This window comes from Prosopis cineraria, unplaced genomic scaffold, assembly GCF_029017545.1.
Source record: "Prosopis cineraria cultivar Desert tree isolate PC_DT_omini unplaced genomic scaffold, ASM2901754v1 PC603, whole genome shotgun sequence".
NCBI classification, from domain to species: domain Eukaryota; kingdom Viridiplantae; phylum Streptophyta; class Magnoliopsida; order Fabales; family Fabaceae; genus Prosopis; species Prosopis cineraria.
In genome coordinates this window covers 31,590-46,033 of record NW_026555928.1, presented here as the reverse complement: position 1 = coordinate 46,033, position 14,444 = coordinate 31,590, and the positions used below count along the sequence as shown (strand labels likewise).

The 14,444-nt window shown below is 32.6% G+C and overlaps 1 protein-coding gene across 2 annotated transcripts; it reads right to left on the bottom strand.

Annotated features, from left to right (window-relative positions):
- Positions 1–5,835: 5,835 nt before the first annotated feature.
- LOC129297752 (secretory carrier-associated membrane protein 4-like) lies at positions 5,836–12,179 on the bottom strand. Of its 2 annotated transcripts, XR_008590253.1 has the most exons (13): positions 11,889–12,179; positions 9,826–9,939; positions 9,680–9,742; positions 9,454–9,487; positions 9,224–9,346; positions 8,817–8,879; positions 8,644–8,737; positions 8,273–8,318; positions 8,120–8,187; positions 7,261–7,309; positions 6,513–6,578; positions 6,078–6,164; positions 5,836–5,977 (listed from the first exon to the last, which is right to left on the bottom strand). XR_008590253.1 is itself a non-coding variant. In XM_054936102.1 (12 exons), exons 1-12 carry the CDS (start codon positions 11,940–11,942, stop codon positions 6,132–6,134), a joined length of 807 nt encoding a protein of 268 aa, XP_054792077.1. In that variant the 5' UTR covers positions 11,943–12,179; the 3' UTR covers positions 5,836–6,131. The 2 variants fall into 2 exon arrangements, 1 of the variants encoding a protein (XP_054792077.1); XM_054936102.1 differs by having other exon boundaries at positions 5,836–6,164.
- Between the last annotated feature and the right edge of the window lie 2,265 nt (positions 12,180–14,444).

Below are 14,444 nucleotides of genomic sequence, written 5' to 3'. Positions count from 1 at the left end.
TTGGAACACAAATGAAATTAGAGGTCAAGGCTACTTGGCAGAAATGAAATTGTGACTACCCCTTGTTTTGGACCGGTTTGGAGGTCATATCAAGCTTTCAGAAGGCTAGAGACGTCTTTTCATCATCAATTTTTTTTCACTTTGAAAAGAAAATTGGTGGGAGATATTTTTCATCATACATTCATTTCCAAAATTTTTTTAAAAAAAAAAGAATGGAAAAGGAATTGCTTATGAGGTTATGACGCGTGACAAAAACAGGAAAGGGAGTCAAGGAGAGGTTATGAGAGAAGCAATTTGGATATCAGGATTGCCACATGGCATGAAGATGATGGCGCTGTTTGAGGATGAGGGGTTAAGGGTGAGGAGTGAAGAAGATATAGAAGCCATCCAATTAGAGCTTGGACAGTAGCTTAGTACTTGCTACAATTTCCTTGCACTCTTCTCATTCTTCACTGTTATTGTTAGTTGTAGTAGTAAGTAAGCATGTGAAACTCTTGCTCTTTCTGGAAGGCCAAATTCATGAAGGACCACACAAACTCTCAAACAGTCAAAAAAAGGGAATGAAATCACAAAACCGGAAGGCATTGGTGGGGTTAGAGTAAACCAACCAGCATATGCTTCCTAACCCCGCGAAATGTGAAGCCCAATTTCACCTAAATTTGATCTCTTTTTCTTTTTTTTGGGGGGGGGGGGGGGGTGGGGGTGTCATGACTCGTCTGCTCTCATACCAAATTTCTGATTTAAAATGATTGCTGCAAAAAGTGATAGTGTTTGTGAAACTACATATATATGACCAGAGATGGGAATGGTTTAAAATGAGGCAAGTGAGTTCGTAATATTCTGCTCGTTGTAACAAATGCCATTGACATTCGATGTGTGTGTGTTGATGTCAGAATTATGGAAGGTCATGCTAAAAAAGTGGGGAAGTTGATATCGAATTTAAGGATGATAAGGTGTAAGTACTTTAGCAGTGCCACGTAAACTTGGACATTCTTAGTATTCAAGCTCTTCACTTAAAGGAACAATAAAAGCTGGGGACGAGTTTAACTAACAGTTAAATTTAAATATATGATCTTAAGAGCATTTCAAAGCCAATTGCCCCCAAAAGAACAAAAATAAATAATTTTTAAATTGATAAACCAGATATTTTGGCGAAAACTTGTGAGGATAGGTTGGCCGCTGAAAATAAAATAAAAAATAAAAACTAAAATAGTTTTTTATCCTTTGGTGAGTTGGAAGGGATCCATCCTGCCACCAGCCCACGAGTAGATACTGGGTCCCTAGTGGGTGGTTTCATGGCTTCACTAGGACTCAATCACTTTCACTTGTTCTACAAATAGTTTTAGTTCAATGATATTCATATCATGTTCTAACTTATAAAAGAAGTTAATTTTATATTGCAGTGCAGCAATGACACATAACAAACAAGCATTATAACCACGTTCCTAGTCACTAGACACGGGATCCAGGAACATAAAGGTGAGCAAAACTCAACAAACTTGATTACACCAAATGAATCTAATAAAAATGGAATAAAACCAATTATTAGTAAGACTCAATTTAGTTTTATAAATTTAAAAACCAAATGATTTGGTTCAAGTTTTGGTTTTTTTTTCTTTGGAAGCCTTAACAAAACTTGAACTATACCTCTTGTATTTTTATTATTAGTATTATATTATCAGTGTTTATTTTTTAAAATTTTAACTCCAATTAAAGTTCAATCTAAACTCAAAATACTTTAATGAATTATAATCTTAAGCCTTCATTTATCAAATTTGCTATTAAAGAGTCAAATGCATATGCTAGTATTACTTCAAGAATGATCTTTTAAATAATTTTAGATATATAATTTTTATTTAAAATGAGTTACTTTTAATTATGGAGATTAAAAAAATTCATAATGAAATTTAACTCGTGGTACATTATTATTTACAAATGCATACACTATGATCTTATTGATAATGAAATTTGAATATTTTTATTTTCAATATAATGTTCATTTCTCTTCATAAATAATAAAGTAAGTGTAACATCTTGAGTTTTAATTTTTTAATTAATTAAACCTAATTAGGGTAATTAAGTAAATTGAAGTGGTGTGTGGCTAGAGAAGTCTAATAATCATGTTTAATGCTATTTCAGCCCTAGTTGTGAATTTGGTATCGAGGCAGACCACCCGAGCATTGAAAGAAGAAGAAAAGGAAGAGTTAAAGTTGTTGTGCCATACGCCACAGCATGTAGATCATCCGCCGTAGCACAGTCATCTTTGAGTGAGGGAGGATCTCTCTGTGCCATGCACCGCAATGCATTGTGCGTCTACCGCGGTGCATGGCCATTTTACTTTATCGGACGCGAAATGAGACAAAAAAAGAAAGGAAAGAAAAGAAAGAAAGAAGAGGTGTGCCAATACTCTACTAGGGTTTACTTGGAGACTATTTTGAGAGTATTTTGAAGACTATAAACGCCCAACGTAAGTATCATACTCATTAATCTCCCTATTTCTTCTACATTTATGAGTTTATGATTAGGGTTTGATAGTAAAAGTCGGATTTTAGTCCATATAGGTTATGGGTCCGAATTTATTAACTCAAATGGAGTTAATGAAGGTAGATTAGAGTATCTAAACTTAGGTATAATGGGTTTTGGTGTCTTGGATTATTGGGCACCACTAATACTCAAAAATCCCATTTATTATGGTGGTTGGAAGTTTGTGATGCCATTAATGGGGATTTAATGGCTCATTAATGCTATTGGGGGCTAAAGGTAATTATTAAATCTAATGGTTAGGCCCCACCTCTTGTGAAGTGAAGATTGACCAATTTAGAAGTAGAGATTAAAGGTTCAAATGTTTGAGTTTGTTATGTTGATGGAATTCAACTTGGTTGATTGTAGTTTTGGCTCTTGGTCACCTATTGGAGTGAAAATTCAAACTTGGAAGCTAGTTGATTGAGGGATAAACTTTTGACCTTTTAAAGGTTTGAGGTAATTGAGGAAAAACTCTACTTTGAGTAGTTATATGTTAATTGATTGTCAATGGATTGTTAATTGATTGTTGAATGCGAATTGTAAATGTTACATGCATGAAATTGATTGTTAAAGTAAAATCTATTTTCTTAGTTTGAAAATGCAAAATGCTTATACTTTTGAAAAAAAATGAATATGATGATGTGTAAAGGTATTTGTGTGTTAATAATGAAATGAATTTTGAGAAATGATGAGAATACACACTTGGGTAGCGTAAGGTCGTGAGCCCAATGTGGTTGTGGTAAAAGTGAATATATAAAAGTTAAAAGTGAGAACAAGTGAGTATTGTTTATGGCATAATCAATGGCAAGAGTTTCGCTTAGAGATTTGGGAGTAGAGAAAATTTCATATGATATTTAGGCTGCCCTTCAGTGCACGAGGGCTATAGCCTTATCCCACTATTTGTCAAGGGACTATCCTATAGTTTGTGGAGGAACTAGAACCTAGCTATCTCCACCGGTTCAATGAGGAGAATAGCCTAGGGTATGAGACACCCTAGGGATTCGAGAATGGGAAAAGCCGTGGTCCGAGAGTGAGTCCTGTGATCTTTAGTCAGGTCATATCTCATGATTGGTGAGCTTGGATAGTCCAATCACACGGACAGAGCCCTAATCAACGTTATAGCCCACGGTTTCGGTCTGAGAAAATAAGGAGGATATAAAGTTGGTTAATCATTGCCTAAGTAAATATATAACATGTCACACGTGCTAAGTGGTGGCAGGTCGCAAGAGTATAGGTCATGTCACATATCTGAAAATATGGTGACAATGCACCTAGTTATGTGAGTAAAGAAGCTATAAAGTGATAAATGATAAAAAGTGATATATGTGGACATGTTTTATAATTTTAATCTCCTTATGGATGTATTTGTTTTATAATTGATATATAACTGTATAAGGTAGGTTTAACCTTAGTTACTAAGTGGCTAAACTTACCCCTCTTATTTAATACTTTTCAGGTTCTAGCTCTGGTGTTGAGAGGGAGAAGACTAAAGAGGTAGGAAATTAGCATATCCCTACTGTATGTTTCTAGTTTAGCTTTAATTGTGTAATAGTATATGGCTTGCCAATTTTAGGATGCATATTACCTCACTTACACTATTTTGGTTGTTGAAAATGTTAGAATTGTATTTTGAACCCTTAGCCTTTGTGTATGTTGACACATATATGTTTATAAGGTCAAAATACTAGTACAAGTGTAGAAATGAAGATTTACGTATGTTTTGAATGATTTAAGTTAAATGCAATGACAAATTACCTCCCCCTTTGTTTTTGGTAAAATGGAATTGAGGAGTAAATTTTTGTTATATTGATGTTTCGATACTTGTGACGTGTTATACTAGTAGTCTTAGGTCCATTGGACATGATCCAGGTGTTAGAAAAAGCTTTTAACACTTGTTGAGGGTTTTGGACACTCATCTTGTGTAAAAGTATTGAAAAGGGGGTCAAATTATGTTTAGGTGTCTAACTTCCTAGTGTGACTTATTTTGAAAGTAAAACCCATAGCATTATATGTAAAAAGCTTTTCATAGACACCTAGATCACATCATTCGGACATCGAACGGAGAATCGAGGCGAGTCGGAAGTTTTCCCGATTCTGCTATCAAATGACAGCAGAACCAGTGAAATTTCGTGCAACACGTCGCGGTGTGTGGCACAGAGAGGCGCAACGTGCACGAGCCGCGGTGTATTACTCTGAATCACAGCATATGTTTTTTTTTCAACTATTTTTGATTTCTTTCACTCCTATGAGATATCACATGCTTTCGAAACTTATTTTGACTTTGATATAAAAGATTTTGATCAATTTTAACTTGTTTCTATTTAGAGCTTATTTTAAAAATTGAACCTTGATAATTAACTCGTTGAGCTAAGTCTCTGATTACCAGATGTTTTATTGGATAATTTTGTTTAATGGAGTGAGAACGTTACAATAAGAATGTAACTTGAAGTTGGAATATGAAAGAAAAAGGAAAGTAAAAAATTATGCCTAGCTTTAATGTATAATTTTTATGTTAAAAAAATATTAAAACTTGATTCATATATAAACCAACCCAAACCAACCAATCAAATGTTATTTTTCGTACATACCAATTGATTTAATTTGATTTATGTTTTATCTAAAACCAAACCAAATCACATCTTTGATCATCTGCACAAGATTATAAGCTAGGCCTATGAGTCAACTTATTTAAGTCCTTTTTTGTAGTTTGTGCTTTGAAAATTGAAATATTTTTATGTAAAAAAATTTCTAAACCCAATCTTCTAACTCCTAAAAAAAGACTAATTCACGTTCGACCTACTTATCTTAGCCCATTTTTATTTTAACCTTAAAAATTATATTTTATATATTAAATTTAAATTTTAAAATATCTTTGCACCTTCAAATTATGATTTGCATTACTTATTTTAAATTTTAAAACATTTTAATTTGTATTTTGAAATATAAATATAATATAATATACATGGGTCAAGCCGCCCAATTTTTATTTTAACCTTAAAAATTATATTTTATATATTTAAATTAAATTTAAATTTTAAAATATCTTTGCACCTTCAAATTGTGATTTGCATTACTTATTTTAAATTTTAAAACATTTTAATTTGTATTTTGAAATATAAATATAATATAATATATATGGGTCAAGCCGCCCATTTGGCGGTTCTACCATGACAATTAGTGGAACACCCCACTGCTTCAGAAATAAAGGAAAAGTGTCTGGGCAGATTGCATCATGGCCGGTACCGCGTGTTGAAAAATGAAAGTAGATTGAATCGTTGAGCCAGAAGAAAATTTGCTGCAATGAATACAGAATTTACGGATCCAATTTTAAAAACCTTGATCATGCATGACTGCAGAAAATTTTTCAATGAGGGGAACCAGGAGAGGGGCTTTCTCACGCGAAGAATACAAAACTTCCTACCATTTCATTACAAGCTAACCTCTACTGGAGTCACTAAAATACATACAGAACAACGAATATGTTAGATAAGGAGGGCATAGATGCATAAACGAGGAAAAATCATTAAAAGGGGGGGGGGGGTATTTTAAGCCACCTTGGAAAGTGGCTGACGGTATAGAAGCCATTGGATCAAAACCTGAGTAAAATCTCACTTGTTTCCCCTGAAATACATGTAAATTTTCTGCATGCAAGAAAGAAAACAATCATCACTCATGATCATTATAAACATATTGTACGCAAAAATACAGGCAGGTATAGCTCCTCAAATTGAAAGTGCACACAAGAATATCAGCTTAGTTTATCCCGATAGGCTGGCAACAAACAATCTCACTCTACATCAAATCTGTAATATTGTTTAGAACAAAAGGAAAATATGTAATTTTAGATAAAATCTTCAATCAATCTTCCAACCAGTTTTGCAAAGATGGGCAATCAAAGACTGACACAACTATTCGTTTATCTCGTTGATGAGTGAGAAGCAAAACAAGACCAAACCCTAAGCCTTAAATGCAAACATTCTTTCCCTCACCTGAAGCACCCACAAGCTTAGAAGAGCCTCCAAGCAAAACAAGGCAAATCCAACCAAATAGAAAATCTGCAACAATACCAAGAATGTAGGATAAGAACAGGCAAAAGGTGACCGCAACTGATTATTCCTGTGATGTAAAAGTTTAAAACGAATATTCCAACGACTGCAATTTAAATTTTTTTCCCCAGCAACTTCAACTGGTCCTGTCACGTTTCACACAGCATTTCAATATCTTATGATTTTTTAAGGGCATCCAAATTATTCTTGAGCAACAAGGTCTTGTTGCGACATCAACCATACAGGCTACAGCACTGATACCGTACGGAAGTAAGGCCCCAATCGCATCACTCAGTCTAGCACCATAATTGTCCAGTCTTCACATGTTTGCCGAACCTCATCATTAACATCAACTAATCCTTGACACTCATTTTCATTTGTTCATGTGTCAGATCATTCTTCCATGGGAAAAAGGATAGACAAACCTGAGAAGGCTAACAGCATTCATAGCTCAATCCATCTAAAACACTAAATAGGTAAATATATGATAAGTAGGTTTGAGAGATATTTCCATAAGTAAATCTGTTAATGCATGTGTCACAATAAAATATTTCCAAGCGTTAGATGCTCATATAAGTCATTAACATTAAAAACAGTGATAACTGACAAATCTTCGTACATTTATTGGAGATAACTATGCCTAAGAGAATAAATGCTAATATCTAATATGTACATATCTGATATAACTTACCCCAACAAACACATGGTCTGAGAAGACATCAATTGCCGCAAGAATGCCCCTGAAATCGTACCATTATGATAATTAGCTATATTAACAGGAAAGAAATATATACTCCAGGCATCATAAGTTACTCTCTCTGATCCTAAATATAGAAGCTAGTTGGGAGGTTTGTTATTAAGACCGCAATATCTTATGTTCCCCTCATTTATTTTTTTCCCAAACTACCCCTATAGTTAGATCCTTGTATTACAAAGTTGAATGGCCATCATATTGAGCTTGTAACTCATTCAATTTGGGTATTTTAGGAAATCAGCATACACTTCTTTCTTTAAAAATAACTAACTTACCTAATTTTCTTAAACTATGGGAATTAGTTAAGTAGCTCCTAAAAATATATTAAATTAATCACAATCATGGTTTGACCACAATCCAACACTTAACGCTTGCACCAATGACTTGCCTAATTCAATGGCCAGTTTGATTTTTCAATCCCTGTTTTTACAACAATATAACACATTTTGGAACTGCAGCAGTCCCTGACCAAAATGTTAAGAAATAGATAGATAAATAAATAAAACCGCCATTATAATTTTGATACATCTGCATTCCAGCACTATAATTTCACCTTATAGCACTTTCATACGTTCCTTAGCTTAGTAAAAATGATGATTCTCACACAGTCATACTGTCAGATACGTTCATTCAAGCTAACTTACAAAATATCAATCGTCATGGTAAAAACTATCAATTGACAGTTATGAACCAGCACATCATGGCCTTATCAAAACATAATTGTATAATATACTCAACGCAAGACACAGGCAAAGATTAACAACTTGAAACATGGAGGTAGTATTTTCAAACTTACGTCAATGACTTTCCATGAAAGACAATTGGAGGTGCAATAGCAGCAATGACACAAAAGGCAATATGCAGCTGCATCATCCCAAAGCAATCAACAGAAGGACTAGCAAATCACTTATGCATGAGACTACCAACATTATGTGATAGATTAACATACCAAGTAAAACAGGAAAAACCAACCAAACTTTAGTGCACTATCTGTCCTGCATATCATAAACAAACAACCATAAACAAAAACAATAATTGTGCACAATCCAATGCTTGCTAAGCCTTCTTTTTACTAAATAAACAGAAACTTATGCCCATTCTCTTTCATGTTTGCTTATTTTTCTCCTTTTTTACCCATTTAACCCTTTTAATTACAAGGATAAGACATATGATGTCAGCATGTTCAAACTTCAATCTCTCCCTCCACTGATGCTAAAGAAGGAAGAACAATTATACCTGTCAGAAAACTACTCAATTAAATCGTCTGCAAATAGGATGACAATATTTTAGTAAAGAAAACGAGGCTATACTCCAGTTTACCTCATAGCACGGTAAAGGGGCCTGTACCAAAGCACGTATGAAAGGGGTACTCCAAGTAAAGCATAAATTACAGCAAGGAAAAAAATTTTAACACCTGCAAATTTAAACTTCAAACATTACGTCCAAAATTACATCACAAACCAGATACCTAATAACTGTAGATATAAGCTTACCACCGCCTCTAATCCAACAGATAATCACAGCAACTACATTAAAAACCAGACAGAGAACAATCCCTGCAAATATTTTCATAAAACATAATAGAAATCAGAATTACATTCTAAAATCAAAAATTGTAAAGGAAAGTTCTATAATTTAACCAAGTACAAAGAAGCAACTGTCGTGACTCATGAGAGATAAGAAGTATGAAGAAGTTCCATAAGGGTTACAGATGGAAACCAAAGAAACACTACAGAGAAATAAAAGAAATGGCAGAATTTATAGAATTCAAATTCAAATAGCAAAAACAGAGACAGTCTACCAGATAATGGAAGAATTGCATTTGCAGATAAAACAAGAAAATATGCAGAACCATGTTACAACCATGTTAAAACTGACGAACAATTTCAACTCCCCATACCTAACCAACTTGCAAATGCCAAATATTGCAGCCTCTGGGCATGAACAGGTATCTCGTTGGCTATATCATGGTGAATGACTGGGAAAAATGGAGGCCAGTTCTTATCTTCAACAACAACCCCAGCTGATGAGTACAAAAAAGTAAGTTATTGACTCAGCATAAATTTAGAAGCGTGACAAGACAGCCAACAAAAAGGATTGCATGTCATAAACTCAAGCCTTAGTGCTTACATTTGGCAATTGCATCTTCCCTTCTTTTGATTTCCTGCATATACATTTTGAAAGTCATGTGACACTCCAAAGCAAGGATTCAGTACATTTGTGTAGGCCATAACATAAGCAAGAACTTAAACTTGTGGGCAGTTAAGATCATGGCAGCACATAGTACATTAATGATGGCAACAAAATACTAATATAAGCAATATAAATTGTGACTTTGAAAAACTGTGATACTAGCCTGCTCTCTCCTTTTTAGATCTGCTTCCCAAGTTGCAAGCTCTTGTTCCCTTTTCTTAGAGACCTATGCAAACACCACAGAAAAAATTGAGCCCCTCCAGAGAAGCCTAAACTTAAGGAACGACTCTGCATTTGCAATATAATTACACTAGTATTCTCTAATGGAATATCCACTGTAGCATCATGTCGTTGACCAAAGCCAAGTGGCTCAGATGCCGCTGGAGGAACACGTAACTTAGATCCAGGGGCACCAACACCATTCTGCAACATTTTCTCCAACAAAAAGATTTTATAAGAATCAAGTCAAGACTTAAATGAAATGGAACAAAACATTCAATACAGAATAGGATGATCACTAGGTGCTCTGTACCAATGACAGCAACCCCCCACCCCCAAAAAAGAAAAGAAACTTTTTTCCCATTAAAAGGAATATTATAGCAATTTTTCTACCCTAACTGGCAAGAGGTTTTGTCAAATTTTTTATTATTGGCAAATCAACGTATATATATTAAAAAAAACATGATTTATGCTATGGCTCATTCAATGAAAAACATATTGTGCATCTGTTCAATTCTTGATATCTTCCATGATTTTTTTTTTTGGATTCAGATGAATTTTTTTTTCTGAATTAATAAAGTCAAAAATTATACGTCAGTGGTCTCCAAAAGTATTTAACAAAAATTACATTATATTTTCTACTAAAAAATAAAATTACATCATATTTCTGTTTCTAGTGGCAGCACCTCCATCATTACATACTACAATTTTTGAGATCATTGTCAATGTTCATTCCTAACACATTATTTAGCCGCAATTCACCTTAAAAATAGTACCAACAGTTAACTACCAGCTCACCAAGATTTTAAAAAGTAAAATATGTCCAGTTTTGCTTTTCCATTTTCACTTCCCCATAATTCATATCCTCTATTTTCCACCTTACTGCTTTATACTTTATCTAAAACTTATTTGGATGAGACAAGTTAGATTGCCTTAGGTTGAATAATTGAAGGTCAAATTTTCTACAATTTTCACTTCCTCCGAAAAGTGCATTTACAAACAGTACAATTGTCTAAATAATTTTAATCAAGGAAGATTTTAAATTAGGTTTATGAATCCCAATGTAACACATTAAAATCTTGACAGCCACAGATGGCTTACAAATCTAAACCTCATAAACTAGTTCCCTTCCCTTTCCTTTGCAGCATGCAACCAAACAACTCAGTACCCGTCCATTTCCAAATTAACAGTTCAAAAAAATGTTCAGAATACCAGCATCCCTTCCGTACAATTTATAACAGATCCAACATTGATTTCTCTGAAATTTCTAGGAGATAGAATCAATAAAGTAAATCTAAAGAAGAACCACCACTATCTGCCCCGTGCAATGCTCAGCTGCATGTGGAGCTGACATAACCGTGAGATCACTTCAATCATTATAATGGATTCAAAAGATTAAAAAAAGAAAACAAAAGATTAAGAAAACCCTTAATCAATTTTTCTGATATTCCAAATAAAAAAATATTATTCAAAAGATTTAAAAAAGCATAGCTTATCCTGCTAAACAAAACATCCTCAATCAATTTTTCTGATATTAGAAATAAGAAATATTATATTGTCGTACAAGCTGCCATGTTCTCGGATTCTCCAACAACCGAAAAGGCTGGGGTGTCAATCATTAACCATTAACACAGTCGCTGTGACTGAACAACGAAGAGTCAGTTTGCGCCTTGTTCCAATAGGTGCCTTCGCTCGGCTAAGCATCTCAGACACACCAGAATTGAGATCGTTAACCACATTTTTCGAGATGCGAAAGTTCCAAAACAACCATACTAAGTTTTTCTCATATGAACTTCGCCGACTCTTGTTATCTCAAGTGTCCAGATGAATACTCTTTCTGAAGTACAGCCCCATCCGAAGGGGAAAACGTGGAACCGTGAGCTCATAAACTCATAATAGGGTTTCCAGATCCAGATCAAAGTATATATCACTCTAATCACCCTCAATAACAAATTAAAACAATTTTAAAGGAATCACTCAAATCTGAGCACTTGCGAAGATCCAACAACCACAACTCAAGCATTTCATGAACGCATTACGCACTCCAACAATTTTAAAAGAGTTTCAAATTCGAAATAGGCCGGATCTAGAAATTACTATAAATAAGTATCCGTCAGAAGTTGAGCGATAGAGAGAGAGGCGATGAAGATTACCGAGAAGGGATTGACTTCTTCTTCGTCAAATGGGTTGGGATCGTGGGAGCGCATGGCTAGATCCCCAAATTTAGTAGAAGAGAGAGATAGATCACCGACCCGAGAACAACGGGCAACAGGGCAGTGAAAGAGTGAGACTGTGGGCTGAGTGGCACTTTCTCACACATCTACCTGTTTTCCGGCTTGTAGGCGACGCGGGATTTCACTATACAACGTGAATCTGAAATTGAATTTTACGTTTTGCCCTTCAATTTGCTAACATTTACGCATCCTACCATGCCCCCCTTCTCCGTGTCACCTTGTCCACCCTGTTTACCATGGATCCGGATCCTGTGCGGTGGTTCTTGTTTGGGAAGAGGGCAATCATGCCTTGAATCATCATCGTTTGGTGTGATCTTTAAATGTGAGAATTATGGCCGGGCGATCCTCAAGATTTCAAGCTTTAAAACTTAATTATTTAAAATTTAATTTAATTTTAATGTCCAGTCTTTTATTCAAGTCTGAGCTCTTAAGCTCTTTTTTCAAAAAAAATTAATATTTTAATTTAAATAAAATATTTTAAAACTTAACATAAAATTCCATAAAGGTTTTAAATTTTAAATTTAAAATGAAGATTAAAATTTTTATCAATGTAAATCTAAATCCTCCTCCTCATCATCTAAAAATAAAATATTATATCATTTAGATGTAGATCTATTTGTTAAAGATAGAGGTAAAGATTCAATATCAATTATCTCCGCAACTTTTGTTTATTACCTACAATAAATATTAATTAAATTATGTCATTATCAATTAAATGTGTGTGTGTGTAAAATAACCAAGTTTATCAGGGTTTGAAGGGCCACCTAAGCCCTATTTCGCTAGACTTATCAGGGTCAAGCCTTCAAGTTCAATTATTTTAAAAAAAAATTAATTTTTAAAACTCAAACCTTATTTAAATAGGGCTTTTAGGCTCGACCTTTTAGGCTTAACCCTTATTTCCTACTCTAGTGATTTTGGCCTTCCATTTTCTTTTAAATAATATCTGCCATTGATTTTAAATTATTTTTAAAATATTTAAAATAAAAATTTTAAAAAATTTAATATTAAATTTGAATTGAATTTTATACTTATTAGAGGAAGAACATGGTAGCATTCATCACCCTTGATGAGATTTAGATAGTCCAGATTTAAGCTTTTAATTTTTATTTTATATTTATTAAAATAAAAAATATGTAAAAAAAATATAGATATGTTTAGTAAATTTATTTTATTAGAAATCTAGCCATTGTAGATTTATCTAAATGACTCAATTTAATATTATTTTTTAATAATTTTTATAAATTAATTTTTTCAGTTATACTATGAACAGTACAAATATAATTTAAAAAGTTTAATTTAATACTAAAATTTTTATAATTTTTACAAATTAATTATCTAAATATCTGTGGATAATCTATATTTAATATTAATTTTTTGTAATTTTTATATAATTTTATTTGATAAATATAAATCAAAAATATTTTAAAAACAAATTATAATCAACAGCAAAGATCATTTAAAATAAAATAAAGGATCAGGATCACCCTATGTGGGTAATGAGCACCAACAATAACCAATCTTGATGAGCATTAAGTGCAGATTCATCGTGCATTTTATCTAATAAATCAAAAGAGAGAAAGAGATGTATAAAGAGACTTCTCATTTGCAAAACAAATAGTCATTTTATCAAGATTTAAAATTTTTTATTTATATTTATATTCATTAAAATAAAAATTAATGAAAATTAGTAAATTACCAAATTTTCTAGTAAATATGTTAATTACCCATTTGAAAGTATAGATTTAAATTGAATAGTCAAATTGAACATTATTTTTTACTTTTTTTTTTTACAAATTGGCTGTTTATATATACTTTTGATTGTTTAAATATAATATTAATTTTTAATAACTTTTATTTGATAAATAGTTAAATACAATATGAAAAAATTACCCTAGCACTTTCTAAAAATATATGTTTTTAGAAAAATTAAAATTTAAAAATTTTAAATTTAAACCATTAATAGTAAATCTAGATAATTAATTTATAAAATTATTAAAATTTTAATATTAAATTTGAACCATTTAAATTAAATATAAATTATCTAGATGGGTGTTAAATCAGCTTTATTGAAAATATAAAATATGATTGTGTATTTTGCAAATGAGAAATCTTCTCACACATCTCTCTCTTCTAAACCATTAAATAAAATGCATGGTCATGATAGAGTCGATAATTTAAACCAAACTCGACGTGTTAGCCCAAACTCACCTAAAAAAATTTAGAATAGTGCTTTAAAAAATTATGATTTTTTTATGTTCAGGCTTATTTGGCCGAATAGGTTCGAAGAAATTCGGGCCAAGCCTAATCCCTGATTGAGCTTGGCCAAAATACCTGAATAAAAAAGTTTATTTTTTAAAAATATATAAAATATAATAAATATTAATTAATTTTTTAAGTTTTAGGTCATTTTATGCTAAAATATCATATATTTGAGTCATATACATCGTTTAAGTATCAAAAATATATATTATTTAT